Here is a 24213-nt window from a genome sequence, read left to right as displayed (position 1 = left end):
TTTGGTTATAGGTCTAGGGAGTTAAGATGCCCTATGATTACGTATATTGATTCTAAATGATTACAGAAATACAGGTAACGAATTTGCTGCTGTATTTTCGAAATATTTTAGTTCTGAATGTTGTTACAGAAATACAGTCAATACCTCTTCCATCTTACTTTCCAACCTCTCCTAACACTTGATTCATAGTGCAACTGCTTTGAGGTTTTCCTCCTGTTACGTCTTTCAGGCCTTTTACTGTCAATTTCCGTTTCAGCGCTGAATGACCGAATACGTCCCAGTCCTTGGCCGTTAGCATAAAATTTATTTTCAGTTGAATTCAGTAGTCAGTACCATTGTTTTAACATATATTTTCCTGATATTTTAGGTGGACCTTTGATTCTTGGTTTTTGGGAAATTAGATTTTTTTTTTATCATTTTACTTTATTACAATAATTTTTTTTTATGCAGTCGTAATCATCATAAACGTTTATTCATCAGTTTTTCCATTTGTGGGTTAGATTCACTCCCCTTTATCTACCCTACTCCTTGATTTCTTTGGCTCTCTTATAGGTCCTTGTGCTGTCCATTCTGTGTCTATTCTTGCTAACTGTTCCTTATGCAGTCTCACTACAGATCCCAACCACCACAATACTTTTTTTTACCTTTATTTTAACATTTATTGAATGTTTGTGTGCTTCCATTCCAACTTAACCACCTCTTGCTCTAACCCTTGTTCTCCTGTCCCTTGTGTGTCTGCTGTTATTCTCACCAACTGTTTCTTCTGCAGTACAGTACAGATCCAAACCACCCCAGTACCTTTTTTACCTTTATTTTCCCATTTATTGAATTTTTATGTGCTTCTATTCCAACTTCCTGCTCTAACCCTTGGGCGACGCCTACTCCTCTTCCCTGCCCCACAGAAATGCGTGACGGCGCTGGACAAGACGTGGCACCCGGACCACTTCTTCTGCGCCCAGTGCGGCAACACCTTCGGCGAGGACGGCTTCCACGAGAAGGACGGGAAGCCCTACTGCCGCAACGACTACTTCAACATGTTCGCCCCCAAGTGCGGTGGCTGCAACGCCCCTATCATGGACAACTACATATCAGCTCTCAACGCCCAGTGGCACCCCGAATGCTTCGTCTGCAGGGTGAGTACGCCGCGCCCTTCTCCTCTGTCCCGTTGGCACTGGCGAGCATCTTTCCTTAGAGTGCCGTTTGGGACACTTTATGGTGGCACTCTTCATTGTCATACATACTAGTATTAAATCATTACATTGATGTTCATTGGTGTCCTCCAATGAACATCAATGTCGATCATGACTGTAATGCCCTTTATTGTAGTCAGTAGTGGTACTCTTCAGTGTCATTAATTAATGTTGCATTTTAAACCTTTCCATTGATGCGCGTTGGTGCCTTGCAAGGTTGCACCCTGCAACCCACCTTAAAAAAAACTCTGGCTGGTCGATCTTGATCTCAAGTTCAAGGGGATAATTTCTGGTTAATGACCGATTCAAACCTTATAAAGTAGTTATGTAATCATTTAGCTTTATCGCCATAGTTTTTATAGACTGTAAAAGTGTGTATGTGTCTGTATTTGCTCGTGTATGAATGGTTTTTTGGCAGTGATTGACTTTCTAATGATGATACATCATCTGTCGCGAGGTCTCAAGTTACTAGTTGCAGAAGGAAGGTAAGTAGAATTATAACATCTTCACTTAATATTATCTTTTCAATAGACAATATCTGTATTCATGTGTTTGAGAACATTTAAATATTTCTTGTGATTAGAACTGAATAGCAGTTAGCTTAGCTGCTGGTTATATACATTATGCCAATTCATTTTAATCTTGAAAAGGGTAAGTATATAATTCGGTGTCATGTCATTATAGCATCATTGATAATCATATTTTCTGTATTTGAAGTCTCAAGATTGTCCCTCTAAACTATGCCATTGTTCTCTCTCTCTCTCTCTCTCTCTCTCTCTCTCTCTCTCTCTCTCCTCTCTCTCTCTCTCTCTCAAATCAGGGCATGTTTATATCATTTGGCACCACAAGCAAGCCAGGTGATCTTTTTTGGGGGCCGTGATGTTCCTCTCGCCACCTTTTTCCCTGCTGCTGCTGCTGATGTAAGGGGGTTATAATAGTCTTATCCCATTAAGCAACAGGTCATATATAATATATATATATATATCTATGTGTGTATATATATATATATATATATATATATATATATATATATATATATATATATATATATATATGTCTCTCTATCTGTCTCTCTTCTCTCTCTCTCGCTTCTCTCTCTCTCTCTCTCTCTCTCTCTCTATATTATTATCTATATATATATATAATATATATAATATATATATATATATATATATATATATATACTCTTTACACATTTCTTTATATAGCTATGCCCATTGTGTTTTGTGCTTTATATGGATTTCATCCCATATTTGAATCTTTCTTTTCCTTTTTCGTTTTGTGTTTCACGTTGATGACGCAACGTTTTCGTAGTGAAATTATTAGTGGTCCATGTTGCTAACAAATAAGTTAGTAACTGCTAGTCTAATGTTTATTTTACTCATTACACCGTATTTTTATTAGACGTATATTTTTATTTCTCTAAAATCCTTCCTTACTAATCAGTAAGAAAGTCGGGGTTTCGGACATTTTGTTTTTTGCATTTCTCTTGATTTGCGAGTCTTGGCGACGAGTCCATCGAACGTCGAGGTACTCAGCTTTTGTCAAATTAACACACGACATCCCCCAGGAGCTCTGAGGGAAGAATAACAATCTCTAAAAAGGAAGAATAACAATCTCTAATAAGGAAGAATAACAATCTCTAATAAAGACTTCTGCGAGCAATTAACATGGCTGCCTCACACATCTCGTGACTAACTTCGGACCAGCCCCCGCTAAACCCAGCTCATTCAGGCTTATCTCATCCCTAACAACGCATCCAGATGCTCTTCTGTCTGCCAAGAGATGAGAAGAATTAATAATAATAGTAGTAATAGTATTTTCATCTGGAAAATGTCTCCTCTTGTGTAGTATCTGGTTTTGTCACGTCTACCTTCCTTCCCTTCCACCAAAGGACTGCAAGCAGCCCATTAAAAGCAAGCAGTACTACTGCATTGAGAGCAAGCCCGTCTGCAGCGCATGCGTGGGTGTCTCCGACGACGACGAGGACGGAGACGAGGAGGAGGACGAGTAGGCAAGCACCAGAAAGACAAGACGAGATGACACGCCTTCCGAAGACGTACGATACAGGAGAAGTACGGTCGAGGATGGCGGTCGCCTGATAAAGCTTTCGACGAGTGGGACCCTTTTCTTATTTTATGAATGACCTGAGTGGCACCTGACTCCTACAACTGGAAAAACAAGCACCTCCGCTGATAGATCGTAGAGAACCGAGTAGAAATCGTTGATAAACATCAACCAGAGTTCACCAAGGCAAGAAGAGCCATCGGTTGAGGAATGATTTACTAAAGTATTTTAGTTACTTTTATTATGTTTTCAAAAATGCGTCTACGGATATTGGCCTCCGAATTTTGTTAGAGTAACATAAAGTCTTCTTGCCTCACCTGTCGTCACCACTGAGTAGCCATTGCATTATACGACTTAAAAAAAAAAAAAACAACGTTCTTCGTCACGAAGGGGATTATAGGAAGTCTCAGAAGGTTGTCACTAGGATTAGGAAATCTTAAAAGACTGTCGCAAGGATTAGAAAGTCTCAAAAGATTTCCCACAAGGATTAAAACCTCATTAATAATGTAATGGCAGCTGTGGATATCAACACAGAAATTGCAAGGTCATCATTCTATGTCATTCTTCACGGCACATCGAGATCCCGAAATAATACATTGGAAGTAATGAGATTCATCAAAGGCTACATAAAATTTTCTGAACAGGCTACAAGAGGCTCCCAACTACATTGAATTTTGCTATGTTAGAGCAAGCTGTTATTTACTTTCCAATCATGATAGGGACTTGCCCAGTTTGGCTAAAACTTGCGAATTTTGTTTTGGGCAAGATTCATTCAAGAAAATGAACAACGCCGCTCAATGAAGAAATGAAGACTGAATCAGAAAAGTGAGGGACAGTTGATTCAAGATGCAAACTCATCAAAAATTTCTTTTGAAGAATGAAATATATTTTTTTGAGGGCTTCGGTGTTAAAAGAAATCTTCGAAGATGCACTGAATTTCGTCAACGGAATTTGGCTAAAACTCAGTTATGTCATTGGCTCAAGAGGATATCAATTGTACCAGTTTTGTCTCATGATATGATATACATTGTTTTGCAAGGTCAAGGTGAACTTACTTTGTTTCTCTCATCATATACAGTAGATCATTTTTTCCATCAGCCAGGTCTCTCAGTTATGTAATTCTGTAATACATGGTCACAAGGAAGCACAAGGTTTCACATTTCAAGGCTACTTACTGTTCTGTGTGCTCCTGGTTACTTTTCATGAATTCTCAGCTTTTTCTGTTAACATTGCCAGCATTATTTGCTGGAATAAATAAATAAAAATCTTCAAGGCACTTTGTCACAGCAATCTTTGTCTCTCTGATTAGTTCTTGGGCTTTGTAGCCAGTACTTCCCCACAGACCTTGTGCCTTCTGAAGACCGAACCAGCCAAGAAAGACAGAATGTGGACTCCCCTCTGAAGAAGGTCTCTAGTTAGTTTGATAAGTTAATCTCATATCTAATACAAGCATTATAAATTTTTTCCTACTGTTATTTAAATGATCTCAAGCCTTTGGGAAGAGGGGTTAGGCATACAGTATAAATACACTTGTAAACAGACTTTCCCAGCAGATGTTTCACATTTTCCCCCTGTTTTCTGAAAATTGTGTTTTCAAAGGCCCCCTCTTAAGTTATCTCCTAATAACTCTCGGCTGTAAAAGGTTTGGTAAATGTCCAGGTTACATCAATGTTTGAACAATGTTCTTTTAGCCGAGATCACTTATTTCATTGTCACCAAGTGGCTGTGTGTAACATGAGATGCTAGCTTTTGATCATGTGGTTCAGAGGTAAACTGTAAGAAAAGATATTGTAATATGTTTTTACTGAGAATTTACCTCAGCTCTGAATATCAAGAGACATTACATGTGGGAACTAAACCAAGAATTGTTAAATAATGTTAACCTTAACCTAAGGAAGATATTAAAACTATAATTACAACATTTGTAATTATTGTCACACGTGAAACACTTGAATCTGTTTTACCTGTTACACAATTTACATCAGTAGTCTTTACCTCCTGGATGAACAAGACATTTTAAACAACCGTAGTCATTCCTTCCGGTTAATCTTTTCACAATTTTGAATCCTCTCCCCTAAACATTTGCGCTATAACCTGTCCTTCAGACTTACTTTAATTTACACGTAATTACTGTAAATGACTGTAATTTACCCACTACAAATTGTTGACATCTAACATAAATTCCTGTTATTAAGCATACACTTCAGTTTCAATTCTACTGTATTCTCAAACATCCCCTAAGGAGACCAGTCTTCTTGCAATTATACCTTTGATTACTTTGCCCCTCAATGTACAAATGTACACCTGCCCTTTTTCCATAAGATACTGCCAAACTTCACACCTGTCGAGACATATTTCCACTTTCAAGATGTACCAACATTATATCTTCTGTATTCACAATCTCTCTTCCCTGGTTTGGTGTTGATCTTAAACCCTACGTGGGCAACTTAAAATGAGTCACTTTTTAAAAGAGAAACTCGACTTCAAGTTGTATTTATTTCTGTTTGTTTACTCCATAATATCTGAATCTGTTCCGATGGGTGAAGCACCTTTGTTATTATTATCTCCTCTGCTGAAAAGAGATAGAAGACCCCCATCGCTTATATAGGACTTCCTCAAGATGCTACTATTTTGTATTGTTGACGAATAATAAACGTTTCCTTTATTATTTCACCTGGAAGATTTATTTCTTCGTGCTGTTAATCCCTTTTTGGATCTTGTTGTGGTTTGTTTGTGTGTAATTGTGATAAACGTTTGGGGACATTTTTTTAATAGCAATCAACTGAAATTTTATTTTTATTACTATTTTTTGCTACAGTTGGTGAGATATATAAACAAAATTTACCATTTATTTGTTGATATATTAATCTAAGTTGACTGATACTTGAGAAGGAAATCATTGTATTGAAAGTCTCTCTCTCTCTCTCTCTCTCTCTCTCTCTCTCTCTCTCTCTCTCTCTCTCTCTCTCTCTCTCTCTCTCTCTCTTTCAAGTCAGGGTTAAGTTTCATATTTTTATTTGGTTTAAGTTGTAACCTCTTATACCAATTGAAAAAATTATTAGAAAACTTACGTGTTCTCTCTCTCTCTCTCTCTCTCTCTCTCTCTCTCTCTCTCTCTCTCTCTCTCTCTCTCTCAAGGTCAACTGTAAGAATACAGAGAGACTACAGTAGCTTCAAATTGAAGGAAGCAATTGAACTAAGAATGACAAAGCGGTTTGTTTACCTTTCTCAAGAGACAATGGCCTCATTCATCCTTCGTTCATGAGTCAGCCTCATCAAGCTAATTGTTTACAAGCATACAATGCTTGTTGTGCAATGCTTCAGGGAACTGAAGGGATATTTTGAGTTGACTGTAAAACTCGACAGAACACTTACTGTTCAAAAAAAAAAAAAAAAAAAAAAAAAAAAAAAAAAAAGCAAGACTGTGTATTAATATTGATCTCGTTCCTGAAGACTATAGGACCACTGGTTGCACACAAAGAAACTCAGCATGAAACCAGTATTTCCATGCACAAGACGTGAATTGATTCCATTCTTAATAAAGATGGAATGATTACCTTCATATTAGACATTCTCATGTTTCATTGTACTTTTACGTAGACAATCCTGTGGTCTAAAAAGACGTTCTACAGTAAGTGATACTTTTCACGTTTGTGTAGTATTCCTCTGATTATTTTTAGTATGAACTCTGACCTTGGATAACCTCCCCAGTTACCAAGATGGAGCTTCAAAATGGGGACGCGAAAGTTGCCAAGTGCCACTTGTTTCACTGCTAATACCCTCCAGCAGCCACTGAACGGAGAACTCGAAATTTTTAGTTAATATACTTCGGGGTGAGCTGTAGTTCACCTGGGATTACAAATTTCCACCTACTCAATGTGTTTATTTTTTTATTATTAATGTTTTAGGGGGAGAAAGGATCTTCTGATGAAAGGAGATGCATAGAAAGAAGTTACAGAATTTGCCAAGTGGCCAGAAACATAATTAGGATAAGTGAGATTAGCAGTAGAGGAATAATTTAAGTTATAAGACACACCATTAGGATAATGAGGAATGTATGCTGGGTCCACAGAAGTGCGTACATATGAAGGATTTACTCTGTGGGATGTTTCCAGTATAAGGAAATCGGAATATCCTGCAAGAAGGCAGCAGAATTCTTTGTTAAAAACTTACATCGGACGAACAATAGTAGGACTAGATGTAGAAGTCTGAATAAGAATTTTAACCAGGGTAACATCTTATAAGAAGGAATAGCGCCTCAGGGCCGTGGTCGGTTTGATTTTTGGCCTGCCACCTCGGTGGCCGCGAGTTCAGTTCTCTGGCATTCAGTTGAGGTGCGAGAGATGTGTATTTCTGGTGATAGAAGTTCACTCTCGACGTGGTTCGGAGGTCACGTAAAGCCGTTGTTCCCGTTGCTGAATACCCACTGGTTCCACGCACAAACAAACAAACAAACTATAAGGGGGAAGTTCTAACCTAGAAATTTAGCTGTAAATGTACACCAGAGACAGACTACCTCATGTGTTTCTTAGAAGCATTAGAAAGAGAGTGATAAGACGCAATTTAGTCACTCATTTTCAGACAGGATTAGGAAGGGCGATGGTCAAGTGATATCATGGAAATAAAGATTCACCCCAAGGTCCCTAGGTATTTGTGACCTGAATTAAAATGAGCCTGATTTACTTTGATAGTGAGATTTGTGAGTGGGATCGGCGTGACCCTTTCTGGAGATTTTAATTGCAGTTTGATTACAGATATCCAGAATGTATACAGGCTGTGATATTATATCCCTAGTTGTTAGCGTCATCAAAATATAGAAAGTGTAAATAAAGGCTATGCCAGAGAGAGAGAGACAGAGAGAGAGAGATATTCTTCCATCTTATCGCAATGGTTAGTTCAAGTAGTCGTGATATCGTGTGTGGAATATGTCACCTTAGTTCAGACTGCTACTGTCCTTTTTGACTAAACTTTGGAAGATTCTATAGTCCCACAGATGGCCATTACGTTGTAAAATGGCGTCTAGTTCCGTGTTTATTCTCTCCTCCGACAACTTCAGCAATAGGTTGTGTTCGCTCACATCTTTGTAGAAAATACTTCCAAGGGACATTCAAGGTTTTCAGTCAATTCTTAAGAGGTGAGCCAAGGGAAAGTAGATTCACTTGAAAGACCCTGGAAGATTTTTTTTTTTTATTCCAATTCAACATTTAGAAATTAAGCCCTGTTCATTCCTGATTGACCAACCAAATCTATGTGTGCGTGTGTGGAGGGGGAGGGGGTTTCTGCCTACTATCTAATTAACGATACAGGTATGCGGTATGTGCAGGTGTGATCTAATATGTAGTAGTTTGCCAAGATTAAAACAAAATTGAACAAGGGACACCTTGTGGTTGATTTTATCTCCGAAAGCAGATGATTTTTGAGTTTCATCGGCACAAATAATCTACATTCAAGAATATTGCCGTGTTCTCTTAATATATTCTACCCACTGGTAATTCCTACGCGTAGCTTAGCTTGAACAATCAAAGACTGTGTATTAATCTCTCGACAAACTGGTTTACCTCCGGAGTTAGACGGTTGCTTTAACTAACTGTGCCATATCTGATGATGGTTCAACTTCAAATGAGAAACTTAGATATTGACCAATTGCTGCAGAAAGTAAGTAACATGATTGCATCTCCCACCAAAACAAGGCAGTGAATATTTAAATGGACATTTATCCATAAGCTTCATGGAGGCAGGCTTTTATAAGTAATTCGTAATCAGTTATTAAGTTGGTCGAATAGTTCGATTTCTCTCTCTCTCTCTCTCTCTCGTGGTCGCTAAAACTTCAAGTGTAGCCTTGAGATACTTGTCACCAGTTGAAGACCAGTTAAGGTGCGTCCACACGGTCGAACAATGCCCGACGGACAAACACTGTTACCATATCATAGGTGAAGCAGGATGACGTCATAAGCGTTGAAACGATGGAAGTAGATCTGGTAACAAACAGTGGTACCAGATAAGGTTGTATATCACTGATTTTACTCTGCTCACAAGGCAAAGACCGGCAGACAATTGTTAATTGGTAACAGTGTTTGTCCGACGGACATTGTTCGACCGTGTAGACGCACCTTTAGGGATTTTTTTTTTGGGGGGGGGGATACAATTATAATAAAACGTTTTCACATTGTGGTTTTAAAGTACGAATGCATATTAATTTTGCTACTTAACTAATTAGGCCTTGGACGTTTGTTATGGCTTGGGTCATTGACATCAATAGTGGATTTTACTAGTAAATTTATTTATATTTATATTTTATTCAAATCTGTCCCGTTTTGCGTCGTATTGGTGACGTAAAGAAATCTGCTTGTATTATTTAGACTTTCTTGGTAAAAATGAATATATATATATATATATATATATATATATATATATATATATATATATATAGAGAGAGAGAGAGAGAGAGAGAGAGAGAGAGAGAGAGAGAGAGAGAGAGAGAGATTATAGTTAATATTAGATTATATATATATATGTATATCATATCTATATATTATAAATATATATATATCTATATATATATATATATATGCTTGATATACCGTTTATTTTCGTCATTTGAGGCTTGAGAATTTATTTTACTAGTAAATATGTGTGGCTTGTTTTTTAAATTAACATTTCATTGTGAAAAGGGAGCGTTTAAACCGATATACATAGAATTCATCTGTGCTTTTCTGATGAGCTCATGGTATATTTTGCTGGGAAAACTTACTCTGTTTTTTAATTACTATATTTTTTAACTACTCTATCTTTGTAATTGCTATATTTTTTAATTATACTCCATTTTTAATTACGTGCTCTATTTTTTAATTATACTCTATTTTTAATTATGTACTTTATTTTTTAATTACGCTATATTTTAATTACGAAGAGGCATTTGGAAATAAATAACTACAATGATATTGATTACAAAAGAGTCCTATATAGATACGTAGTCTGATAATTATCGTAAACTGATTCATTTTTAAGACGTCTGTGTTATATTCTTTATGGAAAGGCAAGTGCCTCTGTGGCGTGGTCGGCATGGTCTTGGCATGCCACCTCGGTGACTGCGAGTTCGATTCTCAGGCATTCCATTGAGGTGTTTGAAATGCGTATTTCTGGTAATAGAAGTTCACCCTCGACGTGGTTCGGAAGTCACGTAAAGCCGTTGGTCCTGTTGCTGAATAACCACTAGTTCCATGCAACGTAAAAACACCATACAAACAAACAAACTTACGGAAAGGCAATGCGAATTCATAAATGTAACGAGAAATTCATGATTAAATTACTGTTATGGTATTTAGGCTAATAAATTGTGAAGTCTAACCTGATTTGCATATTAAATCCTCTATATTCAGAAGCTTTTGTTTACATACAGAGCAAGTGCCTTGTCATATTTTTCCCCCTGACTAATGCTGCATCCCTTTTGAACTAAAAGCCCCGACAGGTGGTGTGAGGGGGGGGAGGGGAGTGTTAGGGGGGCGGGCGGGGGCTCTGTAGTGACTGACACACCTTTGTAGGCTGTTGTCAGGTAGCAGTTGGAAGGAAAACAAACTTGAATTAACAGAAAAGAATGTATTTTTTGAGACGTTCTCGTTTGCAAGTTTCTTAAGAAAATGAAATGCGGTATTTGTAAGCCAATCTCTCTCTCTCTCTCTCTCTCTCTCTCTCTCTCTCTCTCTCTCTCTCTCTCTCTCTCTCTCAAAATGGTGGGGACACCCTTGGTTCCTTTTGCCAACACTTTTTCCTCGCAGGAGATAGCTGTCTATGTCTTAATGGCTGAAAATGCACGGGCAGAAACGTTGGAAATAAACAAGGCTGAGAAAAAGGATTTGATCCCTGTCAATCTTTTTTTTTTTTTTTTTTTGTTGGGGGGTGGGGGGGGTGGGGGTTGGTTGGTTGTTGGAGGGGCCAGGCGCTGGGATGGGGGTTAATGGTAATTGAGGCTATATCTCAATTCGTGTTATCATTACTTGCTTTTGTTCGGCCGCTTATTGTTTGTAATTCCGCGTTTTTGTCTTTGTTTTGTCCTTGTTACATCAGTTTCAAGAGTTTGAAATTTTTCTATTTTCCCCCAGACATTCATTACAGTGCGTCAAAATCTCCCTTTTGACGCAATTCAGCTTCTTCCTTTGTAGTTTCTTTTTATGTAATTATTTATCTGTATTACCCTCATACACCAAGTATCTGAACTTCAGCCTTAATTTAACGCCCATCTATGCGACCAGGAAACCAGTGATGCAAACGCTTTTATACACTCTGTTACTGAAGGATTTTGCTGTAACCGCTTTCTGTACTGCATCTGTACACTGACGTTATTCCCTGCTGTTGGAAGCAGGCCTTTGTACTACGCTTTCCTTGGTATGGTGAATGATGTTAACATCTCCAAATATTCTCCAGCTTATCATAGTTGTACCTGAGCTTCCAGGAGTGTACAACCATGTTCCAACATATGACCAAATTCAGACCCCATTTTTTTAATGGACTTGTTTCCTAATACTACTACAGTTATTAATAATTTCATATATTATTTTTTAGCTGCACTTAGATGCGAAATCCCCATATCTGATGCTTTACAATAGTTTGTGAACAGTGTTTTCAGATGACACTATAATTGGCATCCTTGTGGGCCAATTTGTGATCGATGTCCTGTCATTTGGCTAGTCGTACATTAGTTGATAGGTAACCATATGCATAGATGAAAATTATGAATAGATAGATAACCATATGCATAGATCTCAAAATTATGTATCAACAATACCAACAGCCAAGCCTAATGTGGTGGTACACTGGTATATATAATATGGTGGTACACTGGTATCTATAATATGGTGGTACACTGGTACGTATAATATGGTGATACACTGGTATGTATAATATGGTGGTACACTGGTACGTATCATATAGTAATACACTGGTATGTATAATATGGTGGGACACTGGTACGTATATGGTGGCACACTAGTACGTAATAGGTGCTACACCTGGTATGGTATAAATGGGTGGTAACACTGGTACGTATCAGTGGGACCTCTAAGCAAACGAGAGAAAAAAAAAAGAATTGTAGTAAATGGGACAAAAGGAGTGTTACTAGGCAGTCTGTCTGTCACAGAACCAAATCCTATGTTGTTGAGATAAGCCACAGCGGACCTTGCATATTTCTCACTACCTCATCTCTTTTAAATAGTTTTGGCTCCTTTCTCTAACGCTAGTGTAAAAGATAAAGCCCCTGCTATAATTATACAGAAATGTAGGTTAGAGGAAAATAAGCTATGTTAAAAAAAAGGACGTTACAAAAATAAATTTGGTGTAAATCTCCTTCAGGAAGGTTTTCCCTTGCTTGCGCGCCTAAATGGCGAGGGTGTAAATTTAACAACGCCTCTCTCTCTCTCTCTCTCTCCTTTTTGGCAGTGAGATGCCTCATCTGTTAGGCGTTCTTCTCCCGTCTGCGCATTTTGTGTTTTCATTTGTCATCTGTGCTCCCCTGCCAAGCCTTTATAATCCTCTGTGGTTCAGCTGTAACCATTGAGTTATTGCAGCCCTTATCTGGTTGGTCTGACTGTAAGCCTTAATCGACTATTTAACAGTCGTAAAATATGTATGTTTACTATTAAAGTTATATTCAAGTGACATGTTCCATTGCCTTATTTATTTTATGTCTGTTGTGTATGCATATTTTATCTCTTTGTTGATTTACCTTTCTTTAATGTTACCTCTCTCTCTCTCTCTCTCTCTCTCTCTCTCTCTCTCTCTCTCTCTCTCTCTCTCTCTCTCTCTCTCTCTGTACAGCGACTACTTGTATATTTTTATTATTGTTGTTGCAGTATGCAATAGCAATCATTGTATATTTGTTGAATGTAATTGTGAGTTCATATTTATAATCTGCTGTAATGAATGTATGGCTAGTATACTTGAGTATGGCTGGTATTAAAGTATAGTTCTTAGTTTTAAACTAACTTGTGGTTTAATACTGTGGATGACACAATTGTGAATTGGGACTTCACAGCCTTCAAAAGAATGACATTGCAATCAGGTCATTGAGGAAAGTCATTACTAGAGATTTTGGCAGGTCCTTGTTTTTGTTGAAGCAGTATCATGATTTCAAAGGACCCAGTGGGATGGGGTGCGGTGGGGTGGGGGAGTAAGGAAGCTTTCATGAGAGATTTTGTTGCAGGAATATTTGAAGAAGGCATCGCGTGATAATAATAAAACTGTTTTTTCTTTCAGGATTGCCGACAACCCTTCAATGGGGGATCGTTCTTCGACCACGAGGGTCTTCCCTACTGCGAGACCCACTACCATGCCAAAAGAGGATCGCTCTGTGCAGGTTGTCACAAGCCCATTACAGGTGAGACTGGAAGGAAAGTTACAGGTTGTATGTACAAGGAATGTCAATATCCGGTGTGGGTTCATTGATGCCTTATGAATCCATTGGATCAGAGGAGAGATAGATGATGTTAATGTGAGGTTTAATTTTCTTATGGTTTTTGGGATCTGTGTTCATTACAAAGTAACACATCATGTCCTGTGATCGTAGCTCTGTTAATATTAAAATATGCTTAATCTGAACAGCCATTAAATTCACCCTGCATTTCGTCATTTGGTGTCTGACAGTTTCATATATAAATGTATAAAAAGTTACTGATTGTACATTCATTCCTTACCTCACCTTCTCAATCTGCTATAGATATGGTCAGCTCTGTAGAAGCTAAGATTTTCTAGCTCAGTGGTTTGGTTAAACTATTTTTTTATAACAAATTGACACTGAGAAGGTTAAGATTTTAATTACTAGACAATCTGAAGGAAGGCGACATTGGACGACAAGCATCATGATATTAGTTTGAGTATTTGACAGTGGTTTTCGAAGAGACAAAAATTTGGCTCCAAATGCTCGTCTAGATCACAGGACAAAACAATGTTGAGTTTAATAGTTGTAAGGACAATTCAAAACTAATTTATATGCTCAATAAGTACAAAAATATTCCTCCTAGCACTGATAATTGTATCTCAACAGTGATAGTGATATCCTGAGCTCATTAAGGCTTCAGATTATACTTGGTACAAATAAGTCTGAGGGATTCCTGTGGTGATGGAAAGAACTTACCTGAGCAGATGATAGAATTTTTGTATAGTAAAAACCCAGCTCTGCTAGATTTGTCTATTGGGCATTTAAGCATAAATGAAATAAGGTTTGCATTTATTTTTGTTTAATCTGTGACTAAAGCTGCAGCTTATTTAGTATAGTATCTTGTCCTTGTGACTGTAACGTGAAAGCAGAACTATTAAGTACTATGTTTTTATATGTCACGCAGGTCGCTGCATCACTGCTATGTTCCGCAAGTTCCACCCGGAACACTTCGTTTGCTCGTTTTGCCTGAAGCAACTGAACAAAGGCACCTTCAAGGAACAGAACGACAAGCCATACTGCCATGGATGCTTCGACAAACTCTTCGGTTAAGTTACTTACAAGATGCCGAGTCGAGGTTGGAAGTCGAGGTACAACACAGTGAATGGTGCGTTCAAACACGCAGAGACTTGATGATATGTTTCAAACTCTATGGATTCATTTTGAGAAAAAATTTATTGAGAAAACTATGGAAAAGAATCTGGTGTGTCTGGAGGAAAAGAAAAATAAAAGGATCAATTCTCCAACCAGTCATAGTTACTGTCCCTTGCATAATAGGTAGTATGTTCATGTCTGCATCTATTCAACAGACTGTTATAGCTGTAGGTCGATACAGACCTTATTACCCATCTTATGTGGTGAAAGGTTTTGCAGAATTATCAACACATGCTTCTTTCGGTAACTTCATTGTTCCGCATTGCTCATACCAATACAAAAGGCGAACTGTTAGAGAATTTCCTACAACCGTGTATATTGGTTTTATAGTTTCATACTGCATTGTGATTAAATTTGCATTAGTATATGTTCATTGTAAATATGAAGAGTGGACTCCGAGTGAATTCTTGTGGTACTTGTGTGAAATAATGAGCTTTAGAATTAATCCTCAATGTAAGATATGTAGAGGGTTTGACATATTCTGTCATTCATTATTATACTACTACTTTGTCGTACTATTTACAAAAATATTACTAAAGTTTAGTGAATTTTTTGTACTAAAATCTATCATTAGATTGCACTCCAGATTGTCAGTGCAGTATAACTGTACAACTCATTTTATATATGCGTAGGGTAGTATGACATCAGTGTTTTAATTAGAGAGGAAAAGGTGCATGAAGATTTTAGAATTCTTCTTAATTCCAGCAAGCAAAAACTGTATTTAAGAAGGAATTGCTTTCATAACTCGTGCTGATATTGAGTTTTGTTGAAAATCTCTTCCTAAGTTAGAATGTTGACAATTGTGCTTCATGTTTTCATGCAATCCCTTATTATTTTATATGCAATAACTTGGCAAGAAATATTGCAAATGAGATTAACACTCAACTGCATACAGGTTGAAAGTGGTGCATTAACTTGTGGCTTTTAGAATTGCAGCACAAATTTTTTTAAATTGTAGTAAACTGTGCACAAATGCATGCACAAAAATGCACCACCAGTATGGTGTAAGCTAAAAAGTTCACTGTGAATAGGATGCTCAACTCTAATAACTGGTATACTAATAGTAACGATGATGCTGCTGTATAGTGCCGTGTTGTCATCACATTGAATGACAAAAGTGCAATACTGATCGTTTGACCGAAGTTGCAATTGTAAACGTTTTTAATGACGTGCACTTTTTACAGCATATTCAAAAAAGCTCATGTTTGGACTATTTTTGTGTTATAGGGTGATCATAGTAGGGAGACATTACTGTATTTTCTGTGCCCAAATATTATATTTTATTATTCTTGTGTTCTTTGTGTCTCTTAACCATATAGAAGCTATTTTGGTAGAAAAGGGGTAAGAGAATAACATAGCTTACTGAAATTTTTTTTTCTCTTCATGGTGTCGGGAGGTATACGTGCTATGTCAGTAATGTTTTAATGCATGTTTGCGTAAATGCATTTGGGCTTTTATATAAACACTTATTGTAGATTGCCTTATTCCTTTCTGGCCACATTCTCATGTACACATTGAATGATGTTTTAACTGGACTTTTCATCATTAGCTTTAGATCAGGTGAGTCCGCCCCTCTTGATATCTGCCTTTGGATCAGTCATCCTCCAAACAAGGGTAGTCATTTTCCTTACCCCCTTCAAACCATATCACATTTCATCTCAGATAGTCTAAGAGCATCCATTCCTGTCGAAATGGAAACTTTAACGTTAGGTTAGTTCTTTCATGCTTAGAACAATATTGTCTCTTTCTCTCATATATATCTTATCTATAACTTTGAGTGATAAGTTCTGCATGAAGAGGATTGTTAATGTTACTGTTTAGGTCTGCTGTAGTGAAGGGTGATTTTGAAGTCCTAAGTCAACCGTTTTTTGTAGCTTTTGTAATTGATTAGTAGGGAAGAGTAATTTAAAGGTTTTATGTAAATTATTTAGCACCTAATATACATAGAGTCATTAAAAAGTTAGGAGTTTTTCCTGCTTGCACTATAACATTGTTTCTAATATTTTTATGCCAAGGTACTTTACTGGTGTCACGGCCGTTTTTTTGTTTTTGCATTGTTCTGCTGTACCACATTATCATAGAACTTCCATAACAGTACTAGCTTTATGGTAATTTGTTGGCTGAATTCACTGATAAAGTTGAAATATTTAATAACTGACTGATTGGATTAATAATAATAATAATAGTTCTGATGATATGAATACAGAGAAGAACAGGCACAGTTTGAGGTGACACCTCTAACTTATTTCTTGAATTGGCATATTGAGAATTTCGTGCTACTTTGCATTATCTGTATATTAATCCTGAATGTGATTCTTATTATGGGTTTATTTTTGTTACATTACCTGGAAAAATTATTTATTGATGCTTCATTTTGATTCTGATCGACTTAGTATTAACTACTCTGGATGTGATTAGGTTTAGGGTTTTTTTGTATTCCATTGCTAGTGATGGTAACACAGTCCCGTTTTTTATGAGGGTAAAACTGCTGATTTTTTTTTTATTTTGCTGTAGATGCATTAGCTCCATTAATATCAGTCATGATAGCATGTAGTACTCAGGTTTTCAAAATTATGAATCTTTCTGTAGGGAAACTAACTTTGATAATGTTATTCAAAAATATCAAGTCTTAATATTGTATTTCTGTAATTGCCTGGGTAAGATTTGTTATAATTCAGTTTGTCTAAGTCATAATGTTTAATTTTATGTAGAATAATCCACTAAAATGTGTCTCACACTAATGTGACTTATCAAGGTTTGAAGACGTGTGTTGCAAAGCCTTATATAAATATATTTTCTTTCTAGGTTAGCAAGACTCATTATTACATTATCGAAAATGAATGAAATATATAAATAATATTACTATACTGGAATAACAAGAAGAGGAACACATTCTTTTTGTGTGCACCAAGCTAACATTTATTGCAGAACTAAGAAATGCATTGCACTACCATACTGAATCAAAAGGGTTTTTATGTGCTAACTTTAGGACTGCACTTATGTGTCAGATTAATTCGTGTTGGCCTGGTGGCCCATTGAAAATACAGTGTGCTGTATTGGTGTTTGGTTGTAGTTGTTAATATCAAAGATAATTGTAACATATTGATAAAATTCATTTTGATATGTTCTCTCTTGTAAACTGTATGCAGTGTTTTGATAAATGCAAACTTAGAATGTGTGGTCTGATACAAGGAAAATGTTAAAAAGTGACTTTTAGAAATAGTCAAGTATAGACTTAAGGTGTTTGATCAGTTTTATATTATTAATGCTCATAAGAACTTCAGGGAAGGTTTTCTAGAACTTTTCACAAATTGGACGCTGTGGCCCAGGCAAGATTCTGTTCTTCAAACAGTTTCAAGTTATGAAAGCTTTTAACCTTGTGTTTATGCAATAAGTATGAAAGGTATTCATTTCACTTTTATTCTTGCCTGTATATATTGTGAAATTCTTGTGACTATTGGGGTGCTGAATATACAGTTTCATGGCAAAATGTGGTTTCCAGCTTCTTAGGAGGGTAATTTCGGCATTTTCAGGTATTTCTGAGATTATGTGAATTGGTTCAGTGCAGTAAGGGTTCTCTGCTTTTACAGTCTGCATTCTGTTAGCAAATGAAGGATATCAGTTCCCTTCTAACTTCTGTTATTATTGAATCATTTCAGCTTTGTATTGCTTTTAATGTTAAGCTCCTATGTTTGGATTATCAGTAATGATATTGAGTTGACTTGAAATTGCTGTCAATTTTTTATACCTAATGGTATAATGAAGTTTCCATTAACTCTTTTCTTTATTGATAATGATAGTTTGGCAATATTGTAATACATTAATTTATTCACAGTATTGTCTCATTTGACAATGTAAACTTGTTCCTTTGCTTATGCGCGCAAAATGGTGGGAAATGGGCCACATAGCATAAAAGACTCATTGCCAAGTTTATGGAAATGAAGTGTGTTAAGTATTACCATTTTAATGGCAGAATATGCAGGACCAATGTATTTTAGAAAAACTGAGTTTTTTCAGGTAATTTTACCTTTACAAAAGATAAGCCTCTGTTCAAGACAGAGGTGGTGACAATCTTCATATTTAGGTGGTCCTAAGTATTTTAAGATTAATGTTTTATAACTCACAGGAAACATCCTCATTGCTGTTTTTTCCTCCTAATCATTATCGTCCACTGCTCCCAGACAGTATTGTAATACCATGTCCTTTCCATGTGCTAAGTTAAGTAAAAGCAGTCTCATTATAACAGCTGTTTCAGTATATGTATCCTCCAGACTCCCAGCATCTCCATGTAGGTTGAATGCATCAAAGCACTTCATATGATTTATTATGGACAAATTACCGTACTGTGCATAGGAATTCCTCTCCTTTTCATTTCTGGTATTTGGCTTGTGCTTTATTGTATGTGGTCCCATAATGGTGACTTGGAGAGTATCTGAATGTGAGTTTTCTTGTTCATAGCACAATATTTTAAAGATGCGTGATTAACTGAAATGGCCAAACAAGGAAATATTGCGCCAAGCACTTCTTTTCATGGTGGGCCCCATCTCAAAAGACTGGCAATCCTGAAGCTTCCAAGACATTTACATATATCCAGGTTCATCTCCTAGGCAACCCAAAAAGAGTGATTCATCTGTCCTTGAACAGAAGTCTGTAGTAATATGGATATATATAACCCCAGTTTATGACAAGCATATTAATTACCTCTCTTAATGCTAATACCCATGTATAAGCTCTCCATCTTAGTGGACTAATAAGTCTGCAATACTGTACCTTATTAAGCTAATAAATCTACAAGACTACAGTTTGTGGGACTAATAAATCACCAAGAGTACAGCTAATGAGGCTAATATAGCTAGCAAAATACATAATGCAAAACATAAAATCAAACCTTTGGATGAAATACAGATGTTTAGTTGGCTATAAACTATTTTATTATAATTTTTAACCTCAAAATAGCAATATATCAGTATATTAAGTATAGTATATTGTGATGTATACGCAATTGTGTTCACACAATAAATAAACTAGTATTTATTTTTCTGCAGCAAACTACCTATTCTGGAAAATCACAGCTTCATAGTTTCCAAGAATGTTTTTATCATACAAAAAACTAAAAGCCTCAAACAAAAATATTTATTTTTTATTCTTTACAGTGTAAGACAGTGGAACTAAACATTTTACCGTGTTAAACATAAGTGGACGAAGTTAATTTCACAGATTTAGACCTAGCCTAACTGTAATAATGACAGTCCAATACACTATTGTATCAAGTAGGGGTGAGTATACAAAACTGCCATGTTAATTAAGAGGTTTTGCTGAATACAAAAATGTGATGATAATATGCTTAAACATATTTAAGTGGTATTTAAATCTAGTGTTTAAAGGGCTTTCTTCAAAACAGAAACAAAAGTTGATACAGTATCTAAATACAGCATAATAGATCAGTTTTGGTGGCCATCTTTGTTTACATGTAATTGTATTTCTTGTTGGTACAGTCGCTTTCAAGAGGTCATTGAGGCAGGATAAAAAAAATTTCTCAGGAGTGCGAACACTGAGACGAAGGTACACTTACCCAACAGCAGACTTGCAATTGTTTCTATATTGCTCAATTAGTGTCCTGCAAGGTAAATGTTTGATGCAATATTTGGTTTTGTTTTGAAAAAAGGATGGTTTTCTTATAGATTTATATTGCCCTTGAGTATGGGCCAAGTTTCTATGATAAAAAACTTATTTGTGCGTCTTGAGAGATGATACTCTTTGAAATGTTAAGGCCTGTCCACACGAGCGGGCCTGATCGGCGTGCTCTGGGGTTGATGGGCAAATTCTGGCGGGTTTACCCGTGAATGTTGTCCACACGCGTGATGCGATGGAGAGGTGGGCGTGCCCGACGATGCCAGTAGTGCATTCAGTGCGGTACGATAAACATGGTGCCTACCGCAAAGAAGTTGATATTGAGTAGCATGATAATTGCTTTGTGTGTAAAGAAAAAGAAGAAAAAGAAGAGAATATGGTGCAAAGAATGGCTCAGTAAAAGAAATGTATATGGTTAACGTACGTCTGTCAGGGTCGAAGCTCAAGCCATCGGGTACCACCATGGTGATTTTGCTACAAGACCCATCGGGCAATTTGACGGTTTGCCCGTCAAGTGTGCCCGTTAGAGGGGAGGTCCGCCGATCAGGCCCGGTCGTGTGGACAGGCCTTTATCTTCTTAAATTCCAGGACTTGAGATGCTCTTAAACATTTACCATGATGTAGAGTATCTAACTTTAACAGAATTATCATGTAAAGCATGACATGTAGTAAGTAGCCCCACAAAGGCAAAGCTTAGTTTTGGTAAGTGTAAGCCAGGTAACTCAGACTGGCAGAGCCTGTGGAAACTTTTTCAGTAAGGTGAAGTTATGGTCAACCTCGTCTTCAATTTATCGATTTTTTTTTTTTTTTGCTGGATAGGCTAACACCAGGGATTAGGTTAGACTAGAGTGTAAGTGATCAGCTCAAGGCTGTTATTACTGGTGTCAAGGGACAAACCTTTCTAAATACTCGGCACTGTCAAAGATTAAAAAAGAATAAAAAATTAAAAGTTTATGTTAAAACACAGATTGAGGAAGCCTACGGATTGCTGAAAAAGAATTATAGATATCACATGTGGTAATGAACATATTCAAACTACAAAAAGGGCATTTAATGTTCTGGTGTTGGCTTGTGAATTATAGCTATAGCTAAATCTCGCAGGCTTTTAAATGTTTCCCAAGTTCTGTTGCCTATTTAGTGAGCCATTTGCTTTTGATTTATAATCAAAAGCAAATGGCTCACTAAAAAGTCAACAGAACTTGGGAAACATCTCAAAACCTGCGAAATTTATAGCTATACTTCACAAACCAGCAATATAGCACATAAAGTGCCTCTTTATAGGTTGAATATTATGTTTATTATCAAAATTCTAGTATCTAATCGATTCTTTTTCAGTGATTCGCATGCTTCCTCAATCTCTTAATATTTGCATAATTTTATCTTTATTATTAAGAACTATCTATGATATTCCAATTTCATAAAAGATGGCCTATCAGTTTTTAATATATTTGATTAGTTCTTTAACAAAAAATAACAGATACATGTAATAGTATTATTGTTACAAGAGGACCCAAACCTTTAAGGATAAATGCCGTTTATCTCGCTAAACAATGCTGATGAATTTTCCCAAAGGAACAGGGATTAAATAAGATACAACAAAATTTATAGCATTCAGATATCGACGAATAGAATAAATTCGATTAAATATCATTAGATGAAATGGGGAACGTAGCTAAAAATGGCATTTCAGAATTCAGTACTCAGTAGTGATACGAGATCGTGGTGGTGGTAAGACGTGGCTGCTCTTTACTCCCGAATCTAGCGCTTAACAAACATTGCTTTGTGGTTGTTTGGAAGCAACGCCGTGTCTTTTTATAGGTTAAAATTAAAGCAATATTGTTGTAAGTTTCATCCCACGATGAGTGCTATTCGTACCATGCTTGTGGGGTAAGGGCAGTTCATGAGTAGAACCTGGGTTGTACCTACATAGAAGCAAGAAATGTCCCGATCTTGCTGGAGTACATAAAGAAAAGATGATTGGAAATTGCAAGAACACCATTTGCAATATGATCAGGAAACTCTGAAGGATAAACTGGTCGGGGCCTGACGCTATGGCAGATAGCTGATCACATTTCTGCAAAGGTGCAAGATGAGGTCATCATCGACAAGGTGGGAGAGTTATTGGATGCCGAAGAATTCAAGTTGATGATAAATTTACAGAGAAGTAACATGAAATATGAAACTGGGGGGAAAGAGAGGTGATGCAATTCGTCTTCATGTGACGATGGTAACGTTGGCAACATAACTATAAAAACCGTAAGAATTAGGTACCAGTAACAGAACTAGAAGCGATATGTTTTGGCTTTAATTCGTCATATTTCAAAGTTTTAAAAGATAAATCCCATAACACGTACTCACACACACAATGCCATATTTTTTGTTTTTGTTTTGTTTTTCAATTATCCTTTAGCAATTCTTTGCCATTGTTTGTTTTACCAAAATAAGCTCAGCAAAAATGTTTATAGGTTTAATTTTTTACCAATGCCAGTAGTTAATTGCATTATTTATTGCTAAACAAGTAATTATACAAAATATGAATTCGTTAATTGTAAATGCTTGGAAATGAAAACCAGTGATAGCAGGAGGCAGACGAATTTCAAAAAAGGAACAAAGCGAAGATATGAATACAGAACTAATAGGCTGCCATTGAGCAAATCGGCTAACAAACACTTTATTTTATCTTATTTGGAATGCTTCAACATTCCATGTAGCTACTTTTGTAAACTATTCTTCTCACTGTTTGTCGGAACATACTTTGGCATAATCTGGAGTTTTTTTTTTCTCTCTCTTTTTTTTAATCTATCCCAGTATGCAAAATGGTTAATTTTTTATTCAGTCCAAGGTCAATGCACTGCCCAAGATGACGATTATCGGTCATTGTTTTTCCCGCGTCAATTTTGAAAATTTGTTTGCTTTGTCTTACCTGAATGGTGTAGCAAAATTCTTTTAAGTATTTCTAATATTGAAGATTATAGATATAATAATTTATTAAGATTGTTATTATCATATCGTTAAGTTTTATGCTGAAAGTCTAAGAATGCATAATATTGATTTATTATTAATAAATTCAACAATGAAATTATAGCAAATTGATATAGTTTTTTAAATGCAAGAGGTGATAACTATTTTTTTATTTTTATTTTTAAGATATGTCGAAAGAAAATTGAAACAAGTTTGGTCAGAATAAACCAAAAGGCTCTAAATAACTAATTTCCGCTATAAAATTAATTAAGTTTGGTGTATTTGTCAAATTTAAAGCAGTACCGCCTATGCGAACAAAAACATTGTCAGTTACTATTTAATAGATATTTTACTTTATTTTATAGTTATTTTAAGTGTCAATAGATGTCCATAGCGTCGGCATCACAGGCATCCACAGACTTCCAAAAAATGCTAGATGGCTGAGGAGACGACACGAGAATATTAAGAGCTCTATTTTTAGATAGAATAACTAATATACTAAAGCTGTAGATATAGATTAATGATTTAAAATTGCAGATATTTAACAATTTAAAGCTATTAATCACCATTAAATCAAAAGCTAGGTCATTGGAGAGCTATTATATATTTTTTATTTTGTTTTCGCTTTGGGATTGGCTATGCTTTCTTCTTTTATCGAAAGGACTTCACAAAAGTCTTCGAAGATCTCTAATTTCAAAATAATTCTAACTCTGCATAGGACTGAATGCTTATTATGATTCACTTCAAGTTATTGCGTCGTACATTAACTCGTGGTCGCCATTT

The 24213-nt window shown here is 36.3% G+C and overlaps 1 protein-coding gene across 9 annotated transcripts in view; it reads left to right on the top strand.

Moving 5' to 3' along the window:
• Nucleotides 1-19081, top strand: part of LOC135200925 (paxillin-like) — a 137191-nt gene extending 118110 nt beyond the window's left edge. For 7 of the 9 annotated variants that reach the window (XM_064229696.1, XM_064229692.1, XM_064229694.1 and 4 more), the window contains 3 exons: nt 903-1133; nt 13506-13626; nt 14591-19081. In XM_064229696.1, coding sequence (XP_064085766.1) covers nt 903-1133; nt 13506-13626; nt 14591-14736 — 498 coding nt within the window. In that variant the 3' untranslated portion in view covers nt 14737-19081. Of the gene's footprint in view, nt 1-902; nt 1134-3084; nt 5931-13505; nt 13627-14590 lie in introns of those variants that run through there. The other 2 variants (XM_064229695.1, XM_064229700.1) reach the window with 1 other exon arrangement.
• The last annotated feature ends 5132 nt before the right edge of the window (nt 19082-24213 follow it).

Source organism: Macrobrachium nipponense, chromosome 27, assembly GCF_015104395.2.
Source record: "Macrobrachium nipponense isolate FS-2020 chromosome 27, ASM1510439v2, whole genome shotgun sequence".
Taxonomy (NCBI): domain Eukaryota; kingdom Metazoa; phylum Arthropoda; class Malacostraca; order Decapoda; family Palaemonidae; genus Macrobrachium; species Macrobrachium nipponense.
This window is presented reverse-complemented; position numbering and strand designations above follow the sequence as displayed.